This window comes from Hydractinia symbiolongicarpus, chromosome 1, assembly GCF_029227915.1.
Source record: "Hydractinia symbiolongicarpus strain clone_291-10 chromosome 1, HSymV2.1, whole genome shotgun sequence".
In the NCBI taxonomy this organism is placed as follows: Eukaryota; Metazoa; Cnidaria; class Hydrozoa; order Anthoathecata; family Hydractiniidae; genus Hydractinia; species Hydractinia symbiolongicarpus.
Window position 1 is genome coordinate 4,911,425 of NC_079875.1, and position 27,429 is coordinate 4,938,853.

The 27,429-nt window shown below is 32.8% G+C and overlaps 1 protein-coding gene and 2 long non-coding RNA genes across 3 annotated transcripts; 2 read left to right on the forward strand and 1 right to left on the reverse strand.

Moving 5' to 3' along the window:
- Positions 1–1,444: 1,444 nt before the first annotated feature.
- Positions 1,445–9,316, forward strand: LOC130632771 (E3 ubiquitin-protein ligase TRIM56-like). Its single transcript, XM_057444501.1, has 5 exons — positions 1,445–1,750; positions 2,640–3,559; positions 3,638–3,692; positions 5,025–5,077; positions 8,618–9,316. The coding sequence occupies exons 1-5, from the start codon at positions 1,494–1,496 to the stop codon at positions 9,082–9,084; spliced, it is 1,752 nt and encodes a 583-aa protein (XP_057300484.1). The 5' UTR covers positions 1,445–1,493; the 3' UTR covers positions 9,085–9,316.
- A 3,950-nt stretch (positions 9,317–13,266) lies between these two features.
- On the reverse strand, positions 13,267–19,475 carry LOC130632787 (uncharacterized). Its single transcript, XR_008982129.1, has 3 exons — positions 19,353–19,475; positions 14,208–14,285; positions 13,267–14,076 (listed from the first exon to the last, which is right to left on the reverse strand). It is a non-coding gene; the product is annotated as an uncharacterized LOC130632787 (long non-coding RNA).
- Positions 19,476–19,828: 353 nt separating this feature from the next.
- On the forward strand, positions 19,829–26,829 carry LOC130632798 (uncharacterized). Its single transcript, XR_008982130.1, has 3 exons — positions 19,829–19,965; positions 20,961–21,058; positions 26,131–26,829. It is a non-coding gene; the product is annotated as an uncharacterized LOC130632798 (long non-coding RNA).
- The last annotated feature ends 600 nt before the right edge of the window (positions 26,830–27,429 follow it).

Genomic DNA, 27,429 nt, shown 5'->3' on the forward strand with positions numbered 1-27,429 from the left:
ACTAAAAAGTACTATGTCATATTGATTTATTAGTTTGTATATTTTAACTTAGTTTAAAATCGCTTCTTTATCCAACTCAATGCTGCAAGAAACTTTACAAATCAATGATATTTTCTATTGACTTTTCAAAACTAAGTTTTATTGTTTGAACCATCACATGCAGAAGCAATTTTTTTTAATAACTTCTGAAGTATACCTTTCAGGGGTTGAAAACATTTTATAATTTTTAATTCACACCAGGCAATCCAAAATTGTTGGTACAACGTCACATATGTGACAGTTTAACACAGTGATCAGGAAAAATAGTGGACAAGACTTTTTTTCTTTAAATATCTTAATCAATTTCCCAATCCTCCTTTACTGTATTTTTGAATTCGTAATTGCCAACTGTAGTTTTGTCTTTCTTAACATTTTTTACAAGCTCGTGAGCTTGTATTAAAATGCAAATGTGTCCCACAAGATTGTAATTTTTTTCCTTTCTGAATACCGGAACAGGAGTAGTCGTGTGTTCGAATCTCATCCTGGTAACTATTTTTTTTTTTTTTTTTAAAAAAAAGATAAGTGTTCCAAAGCTTTATTTAACTAACTGGTAAAGTAAAGGTGTTTCCACCAAAGTGTACAAATGTGAATGTAGGCAGAATTAAGGTCTCCCTAAATGCCTGAAAAGTAGCCTGCAAAAAATTAAATTTCCACAACATTACGTACAAGAGAAACAAAGACGCTCCACCATATAAATTTAATAAATACATTGATTTTACAAAATTTGGATAAAATGTAAGCAAAAGGCAAATTATATTGTTTGTGACAGATCTGGTAATATATTTTTTAAATACAGCTATTTCCTTTTTCGAACAATTAAGATTTACTCGTATATTATTTTTTTTATTTTGCTCTTTCTCACTGAGTGACTCTCATACCTTGTTCCTTTTTTGAGAAGTCTACCGAATGTCGCAAATTTTAGGTCAGGCTTGTGGTCATTCTTCTTCCTGTCAGTCAGTTTACCCCAGACTGACCCATTGAAAATTGAAGTTTCAAGGAATTTTCTGTTCAAGAAGATCTCACAAATCAATTTAAAAAAAATAACTGCATAGTGTGTAACATATTTTTGTCTATCTGAATAGAAAAATATGTCGTGTCTAACTTCATAACAGAAATCACAATCTGATAGACAGTTTTTTGTAAACTTTATTCACGAGGTTGTTTACGTATATCATACGTCTTGTTTCTTTTAAAAAAAATGTTTTTTTTATATGTTTTGTATCTTTCTTGTTGGACACTTGATATTTTTTTTTAAAATACTGTCTTTTATTTACTGTGCATTCAATTTAGTGCATAGTAAGAATGTGCTCTTATAAAACTTTTATACTGTTATTTCCTCTGAGTCAACGTTCTTCTTTAAAGGATTGTTTTAACCTTTGTGCCTATGCTTAAACTCCTGTGACAGTTATGCATCTATTTTATGTTTAGGAAAATTTTAAAATTTGAGTTGAAAAATGGCTTTATCAAAAGTTGATCTTGCTGGGATATTGGAATGCAAAATTTGTTTAGACACTTTTTATAAACCGAAACATCTTAATTGCGGTCATGCATACTGTAAAGATTGTTTAGATGGTGTTTTGGTATTTCAAGATGATGGAAGTGCTGAACTAAAATGTCCATTAAGATGTTCTAAAACGACAATAGTAGATCAACATGAAACAACATCTTCTTTGGCAAATGTGTATACATTAACTGACCTTTTGGATAAGATGTAAGTTAGTGTTTTTACATCATTCTAACAATTGCATGTGATTATAATAATATTTTAGTTAAGATATATTTCTTCTTTGTTGTTGTGACAAGTGTTATTTATAGGATAGGTTCTACTTTGAAAAAATTCAAAGTTACTTCTGTTAAGTAGTAAATTTTTGTTGATTAAGGTGAAAGGTTGGTTGTATGGGGCGTGTGTATGGGGCGTGTGTATGGGGCGTGTGTAAGATGTGTTATGGTGTATGTTAGTGAGTGAGTGTGATTTAATATAGTCTAGCTCAGGTTAGAAGAAGATTTCCTAAGCAAATTCCTTATTTTTTTCTGTTTTTAAGATAATCAAGTTGATTTAAATTTGTTACCTAATGTTAATTTATATTATAATTAATTAAAAATTGTTTTGTTGCTCAGATGTTTGAAAATTTTCCTCACATTTATATTAAGTTACCCGTATACGTCTGTCTGTCTGTCAAGCAAAATGGTAGCTTAGCTGCGCAAATAGCGAGACGCACGCAATGCGGTATAAAAAGGACGGGCGAACCTGTGGATTTTTCCACGGGCTAACGACTAGTATTCATAACATTTGCTTGTTAAATTTTTATTTAGTATTGTTAAACATCTTGTTAGACTTTCCAATATTTTTAATTTTCTGAAATAAATGATAGCATTATATAAATAATGTGAGCACATGCGATTTGAATTTATCACAAGGAAATTCTAAAGAAGAAACAATTGTGTAAAGTGTAGTGATACTACAATGTCCTAAATTTTTTAGCATCATTTCCCACAAAGTTTATATAGTCGATTAGTTATGCAGTACCCAGAAGGTCCCATGTTTGGACAAAACAAGACATAGTTTAGTCAAATTAAAAATGATATTATTTTGTCAATAGGTCAGTTGGTGGAAAGGTTAAATATTTATGTCAGCAAAGTAAAAAATGCAAACAGATTATCAGCTACTCCTGTACAACATGCAGTGCAAAGATCTGTGACAAATGTCAAAACATGCATTCTTGTGTCAACAAATCTGTTACCAATATCAGTTTTAATGAAAAATTGCAGCAACTCCAACCATTATGTAAGCAACACAACTCACTTGCAAAATTTGTGTGTATTGATTGTGAAAATCTGTTTGTATGTGTGTATTGCACACACAGGCAACACAAGAATCACAGAACAAAATCGATTGCTGATTTTGGTTTGGAAGCAAAACAATGGTTCCAGTCGTTTATCACTTCATTCGATGAAACAAAAATTATATTGGAAAATTTAACAAGAAAATATGATGATGCTCTAAAACATGTACAGAAAGAAAGAGAAATATTCGCTCTTAAAATAAAAGAAAGAAAATTCAAACGAATTGAAGAGTATATCAATATGTTAAGTAGAGAAGAAGCAGATCTATTAAAACTATTCCATGAGAAATCAAAAGAATTTAAAGCAAAGTTGATTTCTGCTGGTTTTGTCGACAATGCCATAGTAAAAGAATTTACAGATTACGTACAAGGTTTTAATTTAAAATCTCATTTCGAATTGGTTGCTGAGAAATTGGAGATTGAACGCCAACTTCGCAAATTATCCTCTCATCCAAAAACCGTGCCAACATTTAATTCACAACTCCATCAAATGAACAAAGAAGATCATTTTACAAATCCATTGGGTAAAATGGAAATTTCCCTTCGTGACATCACTACTGTCGGTATAAATTCTAGTGAATTTTCTGTTTATAATAACGTGATTGATGAATGTGAAAGCCAACCCGACCATTCGCAATTAGTAACTGATTTAATGAACTTAGTTGAAAGTTTGAAAGGTGTGTTTTCCATTTTTATAAAATGAATATTCGTGAGAAGATAATTAAACTTTATCAATTGTTTACCTGTTTTTTTAGAGTACGAGAAACCCACTCCAAATGCAATTCAAGCTTCTGCGAAAGAATTAAAAATGTTAGTATGTATATATAAATTCGACAAAGCATTCTTTCATTATGAATTTTAACGCGGTTTTGGACCCCATGTCTAATTTATGTGGTTAGAAAGGTTTCTAAACACTAACCACAGTGTTTTTTTCTTCTTCCAAAGATATGCAGCTCTGCTCAGTTAGGGGATGTAATACCGGCAATGTTAGGATTTTAAGTTATTGGCTGAATGTTGTTTTGTGCATGAGAAAAACCTAGAAGGAGAGTTAGGTTGTTGGTGAAGTTCCCTGCTACAGAATATACAGTTTCTCTTGTTGGTTAAGAGAATTTGCGACATGAAAAGATGGATCTTTGCTGTAATAAGGCTGAATAGAAATAAATTAGAATGAAAACTTTGTATCAGTGGCCCATTTAATGAATAACCTACTGTTACTCATCCAGACCCATAACTTAAATAGATTTTAAACTCACACCGAAACTTGTTAGTAGGGAACGTTTATTTGCGTCATCAATTAACATAAACACATAATGGTTCCTGGGCCAAAGCCCAGAGGTAAATAGAGAAATTCTTGGCTGAGTGCGATAAGGGGAATTTAATATAGTTTAGATCGGGTTGGAAGAGGATTATACAAATATACTTCTACCAACCAATGCGAGCATGAAAAACAAATGTTAACCCGAAAATGACACAATGTCAATGATGTTATAGTCATTTGTAAAATTTGTGTAAAGGAAACCTTTCACCTAAAAATAAGCCACATTCATACATTTATAAATTTGTGTGCTTTTTCCAAGAAATCACAGTAGCATGCTTCATAACTCGTTTATATTTTAATGCTGGTATGACTGCGTTTGTCAAGACCACACCATTATACTTGTAATTTTGACATACCAACATTATGGTCTTTTAAATGCGAATGTCCTAATGTGTACGGCAGGACATTTAAAGCTGTTCTAACTCTTTTTCTTAACCAAACTTTATTAAAACTTTGCCTATGAGTAATTTATTAAAACTTTGCCTATGAGTAAGAGTTCGATTCTATTAAATGTCATCAATAAGCGTCTTGTGATTTTGAAATATTAGCAACACTCAACATGGGTAAATTTTAAGAGAAGAAAATACTCGTTGTCTTAAATACTTTTGAAGCTCTTCAATATTCATTCCAGATAGTCTTTAATCGAATTTATTTTACAGCAATCAAGACATGTTATTGTGAAATCAGATTTGTTAATATTGTCTAAGATAGTTTTAAATGATTGGAATGTGGTTAATGTTTTAATGTGTATTTACAATTAAAATGTACCTGTACACCTTAAACGTTGATAAAAGCACAGCATTACAATATACATTTTTATCTAGCGATGTTAAGCCAAGAAGTTTGCAGCTTGCTAAGAAGTGTTATTCTTTTAAAGGTATGGAGTTATTTTTTAATGTTAGCATAAATAAATGCGAAAAGTTGTACTGTGTAGTGCATTTTTCGGAAGTCGAAAGTGATTCTCTATAATAATAGCCGTATTCCGTCTGTCTGTTCGTGCGTCAAAAGCGACTTGTGTTAACCACGCACGAAATTACGCATAGCTCTCTGATCTTTTTGCTACGCTATTTTATAATTTTATTTTATTTTGTCTTTTGCGTAGTTTCACAAAAGTTTAATGTAAAAAGTTTTTTATACAAAACTCATGGTTAATCAACTTTTATTGTTCCTTCGATGCAGTTTCTTTGTTATAAATAACTACGGTCAAAGTTGCGGACAATTACTTTGCGTTGTCTATTTCATTGAAAAAGTTTTAATTATTCGCGCCTTTTCAAGGACATTAACAGAAACAAGTTTTTAATAATAGAAGGAGAACAATAAATTTTGTAAGTGATTTTTTGTTTGTTCTAAACATGAATGTGAAATTTATTTTGTAAATTTTGTTTCATCTTTAAACCATTTATATTTTTAATGACAACAATAAACCTGGATGTGCTTATTTTTTGCTGAAACTTATTGTTTTTTAAACTGAACAAAAAGTGTAAGAAAATGTCAAATTTAGTTTTTTAAAAGCTATTTGCAGGGAGGAGTCTCTTTTTACATCAAACTCAGGCCGTAAAAATGCACAAATTGTTGTTAAATATATGAATTTTACGAGAAAGCGGCGTAACACTACTTCCGATAAACTATACTATAAAAATAAAAAAGTGTAGTTTACACTGCTTCCGTGTATATTTCCAGGGACCATGACTACTGCAGAGTAATTTAATAACAGATTGCGAAATAATTTAATAACAGATTCGCGAAATAATTTCATTAACAGATGCGCGAAATATTTTCATTAACAGATGGGCTAAATATTTTTATTAGCAGATGCGCGAAATAATTACGTCAGCTAATTCCCGTGGATTGTTCCACGGGTTAACGACTTCTATATAATAATACGCTAAGTGTGTCCGTCCGTCTGTCTGTCTGTAACAGGCAAAGTAGATGTGTTCATTTTCCTGTGATGCTGCCGCGTGGGTAACTAGGGACCACCTGGGACCGGGTAAGTTTCCCAAACCTGGGACCCCATCCGTTTCGGAATGGACGGGTTATTGACGTCATCAAAAAATCTTCAAATCCCAATATCTCTGCAACCGTTTGTCAAAAAAGATCATATACATTTCCTTGATCACCGTTTCAAGATCTATACGATAAAGGCAATAGGTATAGAAATTTCAATACAAATACAAAATACAAAAACTTTTTTTTTGTGTGTTTCAAATTTTTAAACCCTTATATCTCCCCAGGCTTTATCCGGAAAGATGATTCTATACATTATTTTGATCAGGTGCTTGCGCATTTTGACCTGAAAGTGGGGAAGAGTTTTGCCATAAAAGGGACGCTGCAGCAACGACACTAAACTTGTAAACAAGGAAGTACTTAGGAATACGGTCTTTACACTGTAAAAAACTACGAAGTTTGCAAATATAATTAAGTACAAACAATGAGACAGCTTCTGTTTTGTTGGCAATGATAAAAAGATTGCTGATGTAAGAAAAAATTTGGATATTTACAGTAGAACCTAACTTTTATAATTAGTACCAACAATACAGGAATTTCCTGTAGTCTAATTGTACCTCCTTGTTACACGACTTTATTGTTAAACAGCCTTCTACTAAGTTATATTAACAAAATTTAACTTACTCAGCAGGTAAACAAACTTAAAACAAATACAATTGGACAACAATGTACATAAGTGGCAAAACAATATTTATTAACACAAAGATACAACAAAGACACAATAACAAAAACACGAAATTGAAGGTCTTCAACCTATTTTACAAAGCCGCATAAAAAATGTTTCGTTTAACAAGGAATATCACAGCACTTAAAATTAATCACATTTTTTAATTCCCTCGAATTCTAATTTCGTGTTTTGTTTCCCTGCCCTAAATTAGGAGTAACCCTATTTAAAATTCAAGAAAAAGTTTTTACATAATTTGTGAACATTTTCTAAGCTTTGTCCCTTCTTATACTTCGTTTTCTTCTTTTAGGCTCTGTTTTTTTTACGCGCACTACCAAAGTTATTTAAAATGATACAAGGCTGTTTTTCGTGTTTTCTTTACTATTGTTATATCTTCATAGATACTGAATTAAAAATTAGGGAAAAAATCAACAACAAAAGTGGTTTATAAAAAACCTAATCAGCAAAACGTTTTGTCTTTTTTGCAGACTCTTTTTATTTTAAAGTGTACTTTAAAATCATGGCCATTAGAAACTACATATCTGTATGTATGAAAGTTAGCTATTACTTTACTGTTTACATGGTTTACTGTAGATTGTAGCAGCAGCAAAAACTGACGGATAATTTAATCTAACTGTAAGGATTTTGAGATTTTCAGCAACGTAAGGTTTATCGTTAGAGTGATTTAGATATCATATTTCAATAATTATTATGTTTAAATCAATGGAAACAATGTTGCTTTTAATCAAAATAGAACTACAGGTATATTGCCATAACCATAGAGAGCTCTTGGACAACATAATTTTAAAAAAAATAACTTTGCCAGAACTTTGGTTTAATTAAAAAGACAAGGACGAAGCCCTGTGATATAACTGAAAGAGTCACCCAGCGTACATGTTTAATTTTGTGAAATAAGTTCCTGTAAAAGTTGCAATATTATTTGTGAGCAGTGATCAATCAAATAGTTAATAAAAACACAACGTGTCACTTGCTTGTCCAGGTGGACTACTTAGCACAGTTATATATGCCTGTGAAACATTCAGAGAGACACAAAAAACTTTGTGTATTCCAAACGTTTATTGCAGGTGAAAAAAGTTGAATTATCACCTGGATAGCTAGCTGTATTCAAACATTCAAATTTCTCTGCTAGCCACGTTTACACCAAAAAAGCCCTGATTGCTAAAGCTATACATAAATACAAGACTAAATGAATAAAATTGTGTTTTGTGGTAAAAATGGCATAACATGAAGAATAAGAAAATCTAGTTCCCATGATGAGTATGTTTGGGTGCCAAAATCTTCCTTAAAATTATTTGATTCAAGATCTATGGCTAATTAAATAATTATCTTAACTAGTAGAAACAAACAAAAAGCACATTTTCCTAAAATACAAAGTTCTTAGCAAAAACAAAAGTCCTTTCATGATGCGTGAACTGAGCAATTTTCAAAATAAGTATCATTTTGTTTACAAAATCAGAGTTTGAGATAGGTTTAATAAGCGCATAGAAAACTGATCAGCAATGTGCAGTGCAGACATCGCATTACCCTTGACGTGCTGACGTCTTACGAATGTGAACCAAATACTGGTGTATACGCCATTCAATTAAGACTGGTATTGTCTAGAAATATTAAAGAAAATAAATAAATATTTAAAAGTTTCAGCAAGTTTTTTAATATTTTGTTACTACAATTTTGTCATTGTTGTCATAATTTTTTTCGATAATATGTTTTCACATAATTTGTGTTTAGAGCTTGTAGAAATCATTAAAAATGATGATGACAAGAAATTGCAAACCATTCTTATTGATAATCCATGGATCGTCAAAATGAGAGATTATTATAAAAATACGCTGTTGATGAATGCTTCACGTCAGAACAAACCATCAATAGTAAAATGTTTAATTGATGCTGGTAGTGATGTGTATGCTGTGAGTAGAAATAAATGGAATGCATATCACTACAGTGCACGCTTTGGTCATTATGAGGTTTTAAAACTTTTAATTAATCATGACGTCACAAGTATTAACAACGGAGACACTATGAATTACACACCATTACATTATGCATCTCATCATGGTCATATTGAATGTCTTAAATTGTTGTTGTCAGTACCACATATTGATGTTAATATACGAAACAATCGTGGTGAAACTGCTTATGATGTTGCTGATAATTACACTATCAAACGTTTAATAAAAGAACATCAACAAACTTAAGATATTATTTCTTATGTTTGAAACTATTGGCGGAGAAATATTGTAGATTTGTGAATATGCTTTTATACAGTTTTGGACGCACTAATTACTCATGACATGTATTATTACTATGAAACACCATAATATTATATAACACTTTTGCAGAACATTGGACGTTAACGCGTTTGTTTATATTCATAAATATAAATTGCCCCTGTATTATTTTTGACCAAGATTTTAGATTTGACACATATTTGTAACTTATTTCTTTATAATATTTTTAAATCACAAGTTTGGAGTAGTGTGATAAGTTGTTTTACCCTTTCGCCGCGGCAGTGGTTGTCGTTGGGCTATTTTCAACACACTGGATTTGAAAACTTGTAATTGCCCATTTCACTGGATTAAAAATTATCTACTTTTTTCTCGCGGAAGCAATGTTATTGTGAGTTATTATTTTAGGAATTTTTAAGCAAGTATAAACTGAAGTAAAACCAGTTTTTAATGACTTCTTTTAATTTTCTTCATTTGGTTTATTTAGAAAAGAACAAACAAACAAAACCAATTTTTATTATAATGTGTATGTATCTATGTATTTAAGAATCGTAGCTAAAGGTAGGTTTCCACACGACTGCATTTTCCGCTCGAGCGAAAGTTTGGAGCATTTTTCTTTTTCTTTTGAACTTAGTGGAAATCGATTTCCCGCTTGATAGAAAAGATTTTCAAAATAAAATGGCTGCCGTAAACAGAACAAACCTTTTGCTACGAAATTTAAAAATAATAGAATTTGTGTCTGATACTTTATTGTGTTTGGACTTATAAAATTGACTTGTAAAAAACGTAGAAATAATAATTCTGTATATTTTCAACATGGTATTCTGTTCACAGCACTTAATAACCGGGTTCGTTAAAAACGGCGACAGAAAAAAAGCTTCCAATATGGGTGATAAGGGAGGGATCGTATTAGATGGTACTTCGAATACATTAAAAAGAACTGGAGTTTTATTTCGTAAAGTCTTCGTCGATCTAATACTGAATATCCTTTGCACTCTAAGACATCTTGTAAAGACAAACCGCGAAACCTCACCTTTAGAGAAGAGGCTGATCTGATTAAATGGCCCCGAAAGGCATTACTGTCAATGTCGGCCAATCCAATAAATTTTTTAACCCAGTTAGCCACAGTCGACTTTTCCTGTTAAGGTTCCATGGTAGATAAAAATAATTAGTATTTGTTACTACTCTTAACACTAGACATTTTTAAATGAACATCCAGTGTATGAACGACACACATTAACTAAAAACATAGAGTCGCCGTTTGTGGTCATGTGTTAGACATCAAGGATAGGTAGTTCTGAATATCTCCACGCCGCTTTTAGAGTCATCAAGTTGAAAGTTAGTTGGTAAAATAGATAATAAAGCGTGTTTGGGTTGCAGTGGTAGGTAACACATCAGTTAACAAAGAACAAACTTTCGTTGTCCTATATTTTTCTGTAAATGTGTTTATGGTGAGCTGATATAACAAACCGATGGCCATTATTGTGTAATATTCTGCACCTGGTTGAAAAAGTATGTCTAATTAGTTCATAATATGCTTTATATCAAACTAAATAGGATCAATCTGGTGTTCATTGCACCAGCTAACCAATTTACCCCAGGTCTATTTGTAACAAGAATGTTATTTATGACAAGTGCAAGCTTTCTTACATAGGTCAACTTTCTACAGTTCTCTTTCTAAACTGTACATACCGCTAACCCTAATTGGTTGTTTTACATTAAAGGTTGTATTCCCGTCTGGATATTTCAGGAAATTGGGGTATGTGGTAGCAGAAGGAGATTTGCTACAGAACACTCAAGTAGACTAGCACACCAGTCTTGTGTCACAATGAACATTGTCACTTTCCCTTTTTGCATTTTTGCAAGAAGTGACCTTATCATCGCAAAAGTAGAGAAAACGTAAGGGAACATATTCTTCGAACTGCAATGTATTGTATCTATTTCCTTGTTGCCCTGGAGTCGGTTTTATAGACATGTACCTTGAAATTTAGTGTGTTAAAGCAACCGGATTTATTTCTGGCATCTAAACTCAATGTCATTTTTCTGAAGGATTGAGTATCCGCGCGTTTGCTTCCGTGTGGTGCCTTAACTCCCAGTACGTTAAGGGCCTCGATATTCAGCACATATGTCAGAGCAACCATATTGTCTATCTGAAAATGAATTGAGGATTCTTTAACTAGCCCTAAGATGTCAAAACTCTCGGCTTCCAAGAAAAAGTCACTTAATACTGATGATGACAATGATGGTACATCTTTAACAGCATCTAAAACGTCTTTACCACCTGAACCTTATTATAATCCGACTTCCACTGCAACAAAACTGGGGGAAAATTGGCGGCTGATGTTGATGTTATGTTGAAAATGTTTTTAAAAGATGTTAGCACTACATGCAATAACATAACTAAACCTGTTGAGACAACATCAACCAATGACATAAAAGGAAAAAATGATGCAGATTGCTTGTTTTACATGCGTTTAATTCCTGCATTAAGAAGCCTTCTGGTTGTAAAGAACAGACAAGCTCGATTAAAAATCTAAGGAGTTCTTTTTCAATTAGAGTTCGGAGCAGACCTACCAATGTAATAAAAATGTGAATGGTCTTGTGTTATTTTTTATTACAGATCACTGTACATCTTGTTTTACATACTTTTGTTACAATAAGTTATGTAACAGTATTTTTAATATACTAGTACATATATGGTCACAGTTTTTAATTCACACAGAAATGTTATATGTTTACTGTTGCTCTATGATGTATAAAATTGTTTATCAGTAATTATGTTTAAGATATTTCATCCAAAAGATTTACCATTTCTTCTTGCCAGCTTACAGCACTTCATTTAAATTGAAATGCACTTTGAAATCTTCACATACTGTTTTTGCATCCCTGGTGAAGTTGTGCGACCCCTGCGATACAAAATGTGCCAAGGCACTACCTTCAGCTATGTGGACCGCCTCTGATCAGGCCTTAGAAAACTCACTGTTTCTTGGTCAACTAGCTTAAGAGGACAATATGTATGATTAGTAGCTGATTGAATGATCATAAGGAAATTATGAAGCGTTATTGCAGCTTTCGTGATAAACTTTACGTTGTCAGCATTTGCAATTATCAGTCTTAAGAGAATTTTGAAACGACTTGCCAAAATTCCAAATAAATTTTCTATTATTCTCCCGGCACGTGACAAAGGATAATTGAAAATTGCTTCTGATAAATCAAGGATATTTCTGCGGTGGATATGACTGCATCATGAATGTTTTCAGTGTGAATGCTTCATCAGCAGCAAAGGTAAACGAGAATATTTTATTGGAGTTGTAACTTGCTGTTGCTCAGAGTGTTGATATGTCAAGCAAGTTGTTATCGATTGCATATCCCAGTTTAAACACCCAGTGTTGAGGTCAAAATTTCTATGCGCAAAAGAACTACACATTTTGTATACCATATATTTAACTCTACGCTGGAGAGCATATTTCAATAGATTTCTGGTGATCAGCCGAATTGGAGTGTATGAGAAAAAAGGTAGAATGAAACTAAGCACAAAACAAACATGGAACAAAAAAACGCACAGCGTATTCGCGATTGTGTAAATTCGCAAATAAATGTAAAATGTAAATTTGTTTTTGCAGTAGCAGTGCGAGCGTGAAAATGTGGCGGCAAAAAATTATAAATTAAATCAGTATATTTTTATAGGTTTTCATTTGCGTTTAAAATACATACGGGAACTATATTTTGCAGATAAAAAAGTTGCGATTTTGGCAGGGATTTATTTTGGCGAATGACACAAAGAAATGAATTTTTATGTCTTAAAATGTTTTATAGAAAATAAGAATAAACGCATATATAAAAACAAGTTTTACCTGTAAAAATCCTCTTTATACTTGTATTTATAAAACTTGTTGTAAATATAAAAAAAAGTTCGTTTTTTTTAGGAAAAAAAACATTTTTCGTTTTTTAATTAAAAAAAAAACCTATTTTTTAAATTTGGCGGGGATTTTTTTTGGCAAACGGTAAATTATGTTAAATTTGGCGAGTATTTAATTTGGCGAATTTCGCCAAATTTAATCCTCGCCAAAATTTATCTACCTAAAGTAACTTTAGCCACTTTACATTTGTCAGTGTAGGCCAGATCAAATTTCTTAGCTATGATGATGAGAGTGCATCAAAATTTATTTTTTCATTGGAAAAGTTGTCCACTATTGTTGTTAATAGTCCCCATCGTATTACATTTATCATAGATAAATATACCGTTTTCTTGGACAATATCGCTTTTACATTTATTACAAAGCAATTTTTCTGCCAGTGTCCAGTTTTACATTTATTATTCTCCCAGTAGCAACTTCAAAAACCAAATCTTAAAGATTTTCTTCGTAGAAATCGAAGTTAACTTCATCAGTTGTGGTTGCCTCTGTGGTTCTAAGCAAACACGTGTTCATGTATTTTGAGACCCGTGAGTTGGTTAACTTGAAAGTAGATTTTTTCTTGTACCTTCGACACTAAATCTCTGAAAAACGTTATGGCTATATTGTCAGTGACATCTTTCACTGTTGCTTTCCTTAGGGGAAATGGTTTTATTGTACGATTCAATATAAGCGAAATTGTATACCAAACGAACTACATTAACTATGTCAAAAAGTGATGACTCGTTATTTACAGCAGCTATGGTGATGAAATTTGATTGGTGCTGTATTGTTGGGAAGTCTAGGTTACAGTCTTTTAACATTGTGCAACATGTCCCCTACCATCACTTCATTGCGCTCATTTACACGAACCTTTTTAATCTGTCATCCTGTTGTTGAGTCAGACTTTTCAATATTCGATAAGAGCTTTTCCTTTCTGGTGAAAAACATACAACTTTCTAGTGATCATCTGCAGTGTGCAGTGTAAACTGAAAGTATTTGCGTTTTCGAACACGCGACAGTGTCACAGCAGTCAGATTCTTTACATACCCGCTCACTGTAGGCCGATCTATAAAAAACATTAACATACTTGGGTTCATTTATCCATTCCAAACGTGTTTATTAGGGAAGTAAACTAAAGTACATCTGATCTTTTAAAGTATATACAAACTTGTTTAACGTGTATGAAATATATCTTACCTGATTTTGTTGGTGTTTCGGTTCACTGGTACTTGTTGATCGGGAATCCATATCTCCAGCAAACCAACCAAATAAATACTAAAAATATTTAAAAAATGAGTAATAATTTATAGGGAATTACCATAAATGACAATTTTACAGATACACGACACACCATTTATCTTCTCGTGTGACAAAAGATGGACAGTGTCTTTACAACAGAAAGCAAAAATCTGATACTTATCATGACATACATTGTGATGTACCTGTGTATAACTTCTCTTACATTATGGTATGTGCTTTGGTCTAGTATAACTTGTGTTTCTGTGAAACTTAAAATATCTCATTGTAGCAGACAGGCATCACATGCAACATCAACTGCATGTTTGGGTGAAGACCTGATATTAAGAAGATGGATTGTAACGGACTGACTTGAAGCAACGTACATTTGACTGCAATTAAAATTCCTTTGCTTTAAAAAATGCCCAAGCCAACATAAGAGAAAATTCTCTTAATAACAGGGTAGGAATCTTTATGCTGGATTCCACTCTCTCATATGAAACATAATTATTTTGTCCTCTTTTTTTAAACCTGCTAGAGTATCATCAAATTTTACATAAATTTTTTCACACCCTTAGAATCAACTAAACTAATATTATATGTAAGCATTACTCTTGCATTAACTTTTATTTTCAGGGATCGCGCGCGCGCAGTGATCGCGTCGACGGACGCCCCAATATTTTGCAGAGAAATTTTTTTTAGATACCAGCAAAACTCCTTCGTTTGTGCAGGACTTTGAGTTACAATAATGGTTTGCATTTTTAAATGAGAAACCTTCAATCAATCTCGAAGCAGTAGTCAATACAATTCGATCGTTTTCGCGCGAAAAACGAATGCTTTTTTCAAATTGTATTATCATTACACGTTTAATCCTAACTTCTGGTGCAACATCTGTCACACCGAAAAGATCCTTCTCGATGTTAGGGAGAATCAAAACATGGCTCCGATCAAGAATGGTCAAAAAAGCTTATATTCTCTATCAATCATCCATGATAAAAGCTCCATTCATGTTGCAAATACCTTCATTGAATCGTGCCCAGATCGGAGAAACATATTTGAAAAATTCACAAAAAAGATTTATAATTTTAAGACTTTAACTTTCGAATAAACTTTTGAATTTTCTTCTAACTCTCTTCATGCGACTTTAGCATGCTCACGCTTTTTGTCGAACTTTGAAATTCATAATGGCTCCTTAATTGACGTCATAGTGGCCAAAAAATTATATATGCAAATTATATCTGCGCTGATATTCTACTGACTGAATCGTGTTTAGACTCCGCTTGAAATGTTTTAAAGTATTAAATATTTACGGTAGATAGATGATTCAGAGTTGGAAAAACTTTGTCCTTAATTTTGCATGATGCATAATTATATGTTTTATTTTTAATTCAACACATTTGTTTTTCGGATGAGTCGGAATCAGAATACTTGGATTACAGTTTAAATGCAAATGGAACGAAGAATTTATCTGATTTATCGTGGGTAACATATAACACTGATAGCGATGGAGAAAATAGGAGAACTATAGCTTAGTAAACTAATTTTTTTTGAGGATATCTATTTCAGTTTCTTTCAATCGAAAGCTTAGACGCAAACAAATGTCAGAGCAAATCCCCAAAATTGAAATCCACTTCTAACCCTAACCCAAATAACAATCAAGCAATGAGCACAAGGTCGGCGTGGTAACATCTTACCCTCTTAAATAATCCAAGAATTAATTATATCTGTTCGGGTAAGTGAGGCCATTCACGCTCAAAACCAAGGATTTCCCGATATTGAAAACGTGAGCAAAGAACAATAGAATTAATTAATCAAAAAGCGCCGTCAGTATTATGACCACAGAAAAATCGTTTGAGACTCAGCTTAATCTTTTCCACCTTATAACCAATTCTAATTTCCTGGTGGTAAAAACATTATGCAGGGTCTCCTAGCTAACAGAACTAAAAATAAACCTGAAGACTACGTCGTTAGTATTTCATCGAGTTTTCTACAATTTCCTCTCCACAGGGTCCTTTCAGCAGGTGTTTCGAAGGATCTTTTTCTTCTTTTTCGGCAATCCTTTTCTCTGTCCACTGCACGGAAATGTGCAGCTAAGGCAATGTCACGCAAAAAAATCTTGGCTACAAAGCGCTTCGAGTACCTGCGCCAAGACACCATTAACTTGGGAACAAAAGAGCGTTTATTTTTCTTTATCTTCATTGCCTGTTTAAAATCATTTAAGGTTATGGTCTAGGACAGCTAATTGTTCATTTTCTTGTTCGAAACACTTTTAGGAAGGCAGCGGATTTTAAGTGCGTGAAAAACCTAAAAATTCAAATAACTTTGTCATATAATAGTCAAGTCAAATTTTTTTTCTTGATATCAAATTAGGGTTGTGAGATCCGTACCTCTAAATGAGTAGTTTGTCGTCGAAGATGATATTTTTCGAAGCTTTATGTGCTGGGGAGTATCAAATCTCAACCACGTAGCATCATTGATTTCTTCGTGCTCACAAGTTTTGTATAATGTATTTCCGGGAAATGTGTTACGGTTGACACAGTGATGCATACAAGATAGGAATGTTTCCTTAAGCTTTAAAGCATTACCCTCAAGCGTTCTAACTGGCCAGTACATATAATTGATATTGGGAGGAAATTAACGAATCACTTTACTAACAACTCAGAAAATTAACGCGCAGAAAATTAACGTGGTTTATGGAAAATATGCATTTTTGGAGCATAAAATTAACGTTATTTTCCAAAAAATTACTCTTTCGTTGCATAAAATTAACGCAGTCATGGGAAAGTTTTAGAAAAAATTAATTATTTGTTGTCTAGTTTCTCCTATGTTATCTTTAATTAAAAGTGATTAAAATCAATCACTTCACCACTCCTGCCGTCTTGTACGGCGTCAACCACCCCAGATGCCTACCAGTCATTTAGAATTATTTTACGCCATTCATTGATGAAGATGCTTCCACTGCTCGAGTTTGACTAGCTTTCGCATTCTTTGCATTTGCGGTGAAGTAATTCAAGATACTTTTTGACATTTTGTGTTCACCTCTTAGTGATGCTCAAACAAGGAGGAAATTAAAATTCAAATGCTGTCACTTCATTCGGGAAATGAAAATTAAGATGAAAAATAGTTCTTACACTGCAATAGCTTCATACCTTTAACCAAATTTCAAAAACTGAAAAAATGACACAAATGACGCTCATTTTCGAATTTACAACGGCTTTGAGAGCTTTTAATGCTCGGCTTTTAATGTGCGTCGCTCTGAATTGAAACCTTTTGGACTAACCTATCAGCAACCTATTAACGCCCAGTATCGCATTGCTGTGCGTGGGAAGGGGAAACTATATCTGAAACCCTGTTCACAAATGGCTTACCACGGAAATTTACAGAGAAAATCGGAGAAAAATTAGAATCAGAATGTCCAATAAAAGTTACGAAAAGTCACAAAATTTCAGGGTATAACAGTGAATTCAAAAAAACATACTTAAAAAAAGAAAAAGTCGCGGCTGCTAATGCGGTAAGTTACACTACAACACGTGAAGTTGTACTAACGGCACTGGAATCCATTAGTCTGGAAAAAAACAGAATTTTGATCTAGCGGAAAAACTGCTGCAGCAAATGCCGACTATGAAAATAAGCATGGAAGATGGCGATCAGAGCAGAAACGTCACGTGAAAGGCGGTTCCGAGCACCTGCTTTCGGTTACTAAGGCGTACGATGAAGGTTCACAGCTAATCTACTTCAACAACTAGTGTAAAATGCTGGACAAGTATAGAAATTTGAAAAATAAAGGGTGATTTCTTTTTCCTGTTTCCAACTTAATAAATCTAGTTCATTCGAATTTGTACATATGTACGTGAATTAATTGTCAATTTATTCGGTTCGTATTCCTGTCTAATTATTGCTGCTAGATTTTAGTTTAAACATGATTCATATCCTTTTCAGTCAAATGTTTCAGTTGAACTGTAAGTAACCCAACGAAGAAACATTTCTTTCTTGAAGCACATAATTAGGTTGTGTATATGGAAATCACAATTTAAATGCGAAAGTAAAATGCAATTTCACTGACTATGGAAACGTGTATTTAGTTTTCGTAAATTACTTTAATCTAAGCTCGGTTTATACACCGTCAACACTCACTTTAAAATGAATGTTCAAAATGAAATTGCACTTTATGGAATTGTAATGGACAATTTAGTTATTCATATCTTATATTTTATCCACATTTGAAGACGTTCAGTGCAACGTTTCTTGTCCTTCCATTCAGAAATACATAAATGATAGGATCAATGGTCATACCAAGGGACCACAAAATACTCACAATCCATTTATCTTTTCCAGCATACCCTACAACCAAGAACAAAAAATCCGGCACAACATAAAATAGAACGTACGAAGAAATAATTAAAGCCGGAATCACATGTTGTTTTCTGAGCATTTTTTTGTTTCGTTTTGGATGAGAAAATTTTTTGTTGTGATGGTTTAACGCCAATCCTATACCGATATATGAAAAAATGGCTGTTGAAAAAACCACACTGTCGAAGGTTATTACTGTGTAATTAATACCCACATACATTCCCGCACGACCTACAAAGTATAGCACTACTGTAGCTATCAAACCAACCGAATAACATCCATACATTGCTCTACGAACGATTGTGTTCGTTATGTAATAATTATACTTTAAATGAAGCAACACGCATACTAATCTATCCAGTGAAATCAATGACAGTATTAAATAGAATGTAACGTGAACTCCTCCAAAAGTACATAAGAGTAGTCTCAAGTAGTTCGTTTTGTGAATAGAAGGTATCAACTCCAACGCAAGTATGACATACCAAATTATTGCCAGTATTGCTTCGCACGTACTTAGCAAGCACAAAAATATCTTTTGATTGTCTTTTCTTTCAACTTGTTTATACAAACAATAAATCCCAAATATATTTAGAAATAACGAAGTTGAAAGAATCGTATAGATTATTATATAGTACTCCTTCTTCTCCATTTTCTTAATTATATATATATATATTTTAATTTCAGCTATCTTTCTTTATGTGATCGTTCTAATGGTAATTTAAAAAAGAGATTAATTCAGTATTTTTTATCACTTACCTGTCTGAAATAGAAATTGATGAAAATAAGATGAAGAACAATTCGAGACGAGATTTTAAAAGCAAGAGTTAAAATCTCTTTCTGATAACTAAAGCAATTACAAAGCTTCAAGGTCTATGAGATTTTACAATGTTTCTGTAATCTTTAAAGCTTTTTTGCTTTTATTTATTTTTCTCTTTTTCTTTTGATTTTAGCAATAAGCGCTTGTGTAAAAAAGAAAAAACAAACAAAACAAGAACAAAAAGAAACCAAAAAAAAACCCAAAAGAAATAACTATTTTTTAATTAAAAATCAAAAATTAAATTCAATAAAATAAAACATATTCGGAATATTATTGCGGTTACAAAACACCTGTCACGCTAGTAACAAGAAATTAAAGATTTTCTCATCTAATTACAATTTTAACAGTAAATAGGTGCGATTCTTTCGTTTTTCTGGCCATACTGTATCGGTACAACTGCTTATACGTAACAAACCCCTGTACACATTGTAGCCCTTTGCTGAGTGCAGAAAGAAAGTTTTAAAGGGTTAGCGTTAGTCGTTTTGATGGTTTCGTTTTTACCCTTTTTTATCTTCTCATCATCTAATTTACAATTTTTTATATGTTTTCACGGTAGGTTGTTTTATGTATTTTAAACTTGAGTTACATATTTCATCATGTTTTCCAGCCATGTATAAATCTTAAACAAACCAATTTTAAGATTCTGGCGGCAAGCGTACATCGTACGAAGCAGCCTAGCCAGAACTAGCTAGCTAGTTGTATTTATGCTGTGCTGTTCAGGTTCTAATATAGTTTAGTATAAATGCTTCATACAATAGCCAACATTATTGTTTCTTTGTTTGTTATTTTCACCAATCAGATTCATACTACACTGCAGCTTGGGTTGTGGCTAACTACCGCTACTAGCTACACTGCAGCTTGGGTTGTGGCTAACTACCGTTACTAGCTAAAGAGTACACTGTGTTTTCATCATGTTTTTCGTAAATGCACTAAGTGCTCCTGGATGTGTGGCACGGTCTACTTGTACTTGAGGGCCTGGTTACCCAGCTAGTCTCTTTTATTAATACCCGTATTCTGTCTGCTTAAAATTGTTGCATGCAGTTTTGTTTTAAATGTCGGCGTATAATTCACTACTTTATGGTGATGGGCAAACCGTGAATTCTTCCACGGGTCAACAACTATAATTGTAAGAAGTTATTAAAATAGTTATTCATATTTCTTGACTTTACCAACACACATCAATATGCAACTCAATTCATTAGAATAAGCTTATGAGCTAGCTGAATACTAATACAGAGCACTGCACGTAAAAGAAATACACATTCTTACGTTATTTCATAAAAATATGGAGTACTTTATTTTACAGTTGAAAGTCGTCTTGTTCAGGTAACTAGCTAGCTACCAAGCATTACTATTTGTTTTCAATAGCAAGAATGCATGAAAAATATATTCCGTTGCTCTATATACATTAATAATAGTCAATATAGATAGTCTCTGTCTATATGTTTTCATTTTGTGCCCATGAAATTAGTATGGGTACTAGAAAATTTGGAAACCCGAGTTATTTTCCGGAAGTTTGGAGTGGTAACACAAATCTTTTTTTCTAGGGCTATGCTTGATAACAATGTTGTTACGGTGAAAGTCTTCTTAACATTCCACTTGTGTTTATAAACCTCTTTTCCAAGCACATTAATCATTGTAGCAGGTAAGTTATAAGCAGTATTATTTTGATTCCAATTTATCGAACCTTGGACAATAATCTCTAATATTAATCAATTTCCTGCAAAAAATTTGCTTTAGTTGCGATACACCGATGAATAAAAATTCTGGCAAACTACACTTCTCCTTTTCCGGATATTTCGATTTAAAACTATGTCTTTTTGTATTCCAAACTTTGATTCCGGTTAGGTTTACCTTTTTGTGAAATTAATGTATTAAATGTATTCTTTTTTTTACTGTATAATGTTTTTCTAATATTTTAACAACAGGTGCACTTGTTTAGGGAGCAAGGAATAATTCTTTTATTCTTTAAACATAATAAATAGCTACAAAGAAGTGCGCAAATAATTTGTGATGAGTCATGTTCTATTACAGTACCATGAATGCTGCGACAACAACTCATGTAACTGCAGCCTCCATGCGAGTGAAACTAAACTTTAGTCAAACAGAACTCCACTCTTTTTAATTCCTTACATGGCACTAAGATCTAACTTTAGATTCTCTAACAGTATTTAGATGAAAACATCTTTGTTGACGAATCCATAAGGTGCATTTCAGTGTGTTTAGAGCAATATTTCTTGTATCTTCATGGAAAAAGATATAGATTATAGGATCTAATGTCAGTCCAATCATCCAACCGAAGCCAACAATCAATTGTTCCTTTTCATCAAAGTCAGTAAAAAGCATCAGAGCATCTGGTATGGCGTAAAATAAAACATACGAAGAAATTATCAGAGCTGGCACCACATGCTGTTTTCGGAGTGTTGTATTGCGTTGTTTCTGGTAAAATAATTTCTTGCGCTGGAGATATAATATAAACGAAATACACGCGTAGGTAAAGATAGCCGTAAAAACAATCACACTGTCACAGATTATAAGCCCGTGAGCAAAAACGCGGTGCTTTTGCAGTTCATCGTGTGTAAAATAAAGTGGTATTACTGCGACCAAGCCAGTCAAAAAACATCCATACATTACTTTACACACGACCTTATTGGTTACATAAAACTTATACTTCATATGAAGCAAGACGCATACTAATCTGTCTAATGTAAGCAATATCATTATTAAATAAAATATAAGTTGCGATCCACCAAATACTGCCATGAAAATCTTTTGTACATTCCGTTCAATGTGAGGATATAATTCTATGGTTATTTTAACGATAAAAACAATTGTGCTTATTACTTCGGTTGCACTAAGTGAATACAAAAATATTTTCTGATTGTCCTTTCTTCGTTTCTGTAGATACAAACAATAAATTCCAAATAAATTAAATGATAGCGGAATTCCGAAAAGTGTATACGCAAGAATGTTATAAGCCTTGTCTGCCATACTGTACATCTTTAGTACTAGCTACAACTTATTTAAACGTAAAATTAGATATTAAACAGCATATTTCTTTTTGGGTTTGCCATGAAAAACAAAAAAATTCAGGAAAACGATGCAGCCATCCCGCGGTTGACAAAATTTACAATTCCTTCAAACCGATAGGGAAACAGATAAATAACTGATGCATATACACATAGCAGATTTCAAAAAATTTTCAATTCAAAATAATCTTGGAATCGACGTATTTCGTGTTTGTACTGACAGGTGCAACGAACAATTATCAATGGGAAAATTAAAATATAAAAGATAAGAACAAATTTCGTACAAACAACCGTACTGGTTTTTAAAATCTAACTCCAAAATTAAAAGATACTATACGAGTAGTGAATCTTTTTTTATATAAGAATATCAACATTATAACTATGCTGGCCATTATTCTTTTTTCTTTATTGTTCTAAACAAAAATACCTATTGTGTTTAACGTGAGATCTCAGCCTGGCATTCTAATACAGCATATTCTTAATAAATAAAAACGCGGGAATACCTTTTCTATCTCTGAAATTCAATTGAGAATAAGTTATTGTTATTTCTATAGGTAGCATAAATGAAGTTCCAACTCCGGTTCGTTTTTTAATAATAGAATCACTTATTTATCTGTGATTGCAATTTGTTGACATAAAACATATGCAAATTGCACGCCTGGAACCGCCATTTTGAATGAGAATACAGATTATTCCACAGTTACCAAGCAACTGTGGTAAACATATGATTCTGACCGAAAAATTATTATTTTTTGGCTAACACATCTATGGAACATAAGTATTTTTTTGCAATTTTTTAATTTTTTTTGAAACAATTAACATAATTAACAATTAAAATACAGTTATCGTTTCATCGCCTCACAAAACCCAATCTGTTTACGGATTTATTAAATTTGAATCCGGCAATTGAAAGTACTAATTTTTAAAAACCTTAAGGGGCGGATACAGGAATTTAAACAAGTTAGTCCATTTCTTTACAAAGTCACTAAGAAATGGGCAAGGCGCTAAAAGGCGTTTTTTACTAAGCGCATAAAATCCCATTATAAAAATAAAATAAAACCAAGATGAGGAAAACCAAGCAGGGACAGGCCTATATATAAGCTACTTTTATACTAAGATTTAAAGCCGGTTTACTTTATATGACATGTTTCATAAAGTGCCGGTTTACACACCCTGTGTTGAGGTCAAAATTTCTGCACGCTTTGAAAAAAATCTTGTGTATTATTATTCACTATCCAGAAGGCTTTTTTTAAGGAACTATAAATTTGTTTGTATACTGCATGGCTAACTCTACGCTGGAGAGCATATTTCAATAGATTTATAGTGACCAGCCAAATAAGAGTACTGTTTTATGAAAGCGTGTGTGAGAAAAAAAGCAATAGTTTACTTTAAAAGACCTCGAAAAATACTATTTTCTGGTAAACTTTGTTTATCGATGAATGGTGTTATAGGTAGAAGCAGATTTTGTAATGTTTCTAATGTGTTTTTAGCTAGTTAGAATGTAGATAAATTGTGCAAAAATACTTTTTTTATAGTATTTTTGAACTTGTAAGATAAAAAATCACTGAGCTATGAAATTTGTGTTAGTTATATAGACCGGGGTAGTTGCACAATTTTTGTCAAGGTCTTATTTCTTTGCTGTTTATGACCTTGAGAATAAATCTCCTAAAGTCTTTAAAAGTAAATTTGTTGTTTATTATTTTAATTTTTGTAGCGAAAAACTATTGTACGACGAAGTAAAGCACCATTTGTTTCTGTTTTTAACGGTATTTCACAAGCCACTACCCCTTAATGAATATTCTAGATGAAATTCGACGTACTTTTGTCAAAATTACGGGGGTTGTCTTATGCCTTTTACGGTCACATGTTACCATTATTTGTATTTTTCACCCCATAATACAACAATTAAGTCGAAGTACAGCAAGATTAAAATAGGGGGTATATGCTACAATTTTTACGGTGAATTAAAGCAAATAACTGAATTTTGTGCCCCCTAATAAAATAACATGCGAAGTTACTTGCAGGATAATTAAGCAGTTTTGTACGTATTGCGCCATATCATTGATGAATATGCGCTCAACTATAAAATATATGCGTGTGTGTATTATGGTTAGAAATTCTATAGAAGTTCAACGCGGCGCATTTTAGGAAAGCCACCTGGGAAGATTTTTGTGCTTAAGAAAAATATTATTTTAAAATTGCAACAACAAGGCTTTTGACGAAAATTTAGTACGTCCCCCCGACTAGCTTGACATGCCGTAAATCCACCACTGACCTTTTTAAGCTACCGTTTAACCTGACCCGCTTTGTATATACGGTGCTTTGTTTCATCGTTTCAAAGGAATGGTTGTATTTGTTTTCTTGAACGTGTAACAGCGCTCAACAACCAAAATTTAAAAGGAAAGCAGAGGCAACATAAAAATGTCATCCTTTTTACGAGATGATTATGTCAGTGTTAAAAATAATCACAAACTTTGTTGCAAGGTTTCAGTGAAGAGATGTATATAAAATAACATGTTATTTGACAATTGTCCAATATAAAGAGTTTAAGAAATTGGCCGGTAGGCAGAATTTGGTCAACTTTAGGAAGATATCTGTCGAGTCCTGAACACTCAATGAACCGGAGAGAAAATGTGTTATGTTGGAGTTCTTAACTTTTGTATTTGATTTTTTTGTTCTTTGTATTTTTTATTTAAATTTTTCTAAACTCTGGAGCAAATATTAGATCACGTTTTTAGCCATGTATAATTCTTGAACAATTTAATTTTTTAATTTTTATTGCTGTATCGTGTGGGAGACAGAACTTCTGGACTTCTTTTTAATACGATATGCAGTTTTTTCGATTATTACGGTAGCAGCAAAGCGGATAACGTATTAGTTTTGCCGTGGTACGACGACGACTCCTCCGAGAGATCGACAATTTTGTCATAGTTAGCCAACCTTTACGGAGATATATTCAAATTAGGGAGAAACGTGTCGAATAACACAAGAGATAATAACGCGTGTTTTTATTTACGAAATTAAAAACTGACTTTACAACATTGCGTTTTATGGTAGTAAGTGCGACCAATGTTGTATTTCGATATTCAAGAAATCGTGGTAGCGAACGAGGCAGCTCTCTTGTGTTTTTAAGATTGAAGTGTTTTTTTATTCAGTGAGTGTCTTCGGACTGGCAATTAAATACTATTATTGTATTTAAAACTCAAGAAGAGATAAATTATGGAGCGAATTGAAACCAAGAAGAAGAGTTTGTTTGCTAAATGGGTTGATACAGATGCTGATGAGATCTGGGTATTTCTTACAACACTTTTATTATGCTAATGAGAATCAAGCGCAAGCCAGAGATTGATATGTATTGGAGTAATTATTTATTAGTATTTCAACCCCCAATTTTTCAAAGACTTATCAGTCAGAACAGATTTCATTTGCTCCAGATTATGTTTCATTTTTCTAACATAAACAACTATAAGGCAGACCACTTACATAAGCTTAGGGTTTTCATTATAGGTAAGCTTGGTAAAAACTATGAAGCAAATTATACGCCGGAAAAAAAACTTGCCATTGACGATATCTTTCCCTCTTGAAAGGCCGGTATACATACGGTCCAAAAGAGAACGTTATGATGTCAAACTGTTCATGCTGTTTGAGAGCAGTAGTGGGTATTTGTCTCGTTTTATTATTTATGCAGGTACAGACACTAAGTACGAAGATTGTTCTGATACCACGTTACCGCAATATAAAGGGCGTAAGTTACTGGCAACCATTGACACATTGTAGTACCTATCAAAGGTGGTTTTATCTTTGAGGAAACAGATGAAGTTTTTCATTTGACCCTGGATAATTATTACGCCTCACCAGAGTTAGCATTGGTTTTAGATCATCAAACACTCCTTGCTATTGGACTTTGAGGCGCAAAGAAGGCGTACCGAAAAACGTCTAATTTGGAAACCTGCGAAAGGTGGTGTCAAAATCAGAACGCATGGCAATCTTATGTTAATGAGGTGGAATGACATTACTAAGACAAAACTACAAAATTGCAAGTATGCTGTCTGCAATACATACTGGATAATTCGCTAATAGTGGCAAAAAAGAACCGAATAACTGGTAATCCTGTTATGAAGCGAGACGTTATCAAAAATATAACAAAAACATGAGCGGTGTGTTTTGAAGCTTATTATACATTAAAAGATTATAGTTGTGTGAACAAAAACCAAAATTGAAAATAAAACTAAGATGTTATGACTTGTTTTTGTGAGATTTACACTTAGTGTAAAAATAAACTGCGCAAAAAGTTTTTATCAAAATGGAACGTATGGTGCTCTGTATGTTCGCTCTCCATTTTCGTTCTAATACAATTATTTACAATGGTTTACTAAAATAAATTTGAAGATGCATAGTTATAAAGTTATTGATGAATTATTGTACATAATTTATTAATCTTGCTTACCAAATAAATTGATTGCATAAACTGATAGGTTACGTTGCGTTCAAACACTGCTACCGTTTGTTGCCGTCAGGTTTTCATTAATACTAAACATATTTGATTTCTCTTTCCCCTTTTAAAAAGATTTTTCAAACTTTATTGAACATGTTTTTTTATTTGGTATTACATCACGAAAACATTCGTCTGAAAGCTGTATTAAGGTACAGGGCACCTACCCTCTCCCATGTTCTGGTTATACTTAACTTGCATGGTTGCGCACTCTTCTCGCAGTATTCTCTGTGACGATGAAGGTCGGACGGGTTCCAAATGGTCTTCCGTCGTTCGAGTCATTTTTCTTAGTTTGGAACTTAAACAACTAATATATTGGCCAACACCTGATGAAACACTGGCATATAAGCACCATCATTTTTCTGTTACTTTCAACAAATGTAGGTATTGGTGCACTGAACAATAGGTTGAACATTCACAAAATGTTGCAGCACAATACCAAACATACAGCACCTACAAAAGCCGAAACACGCTAAAAAACTGTTTTTTTTTTTT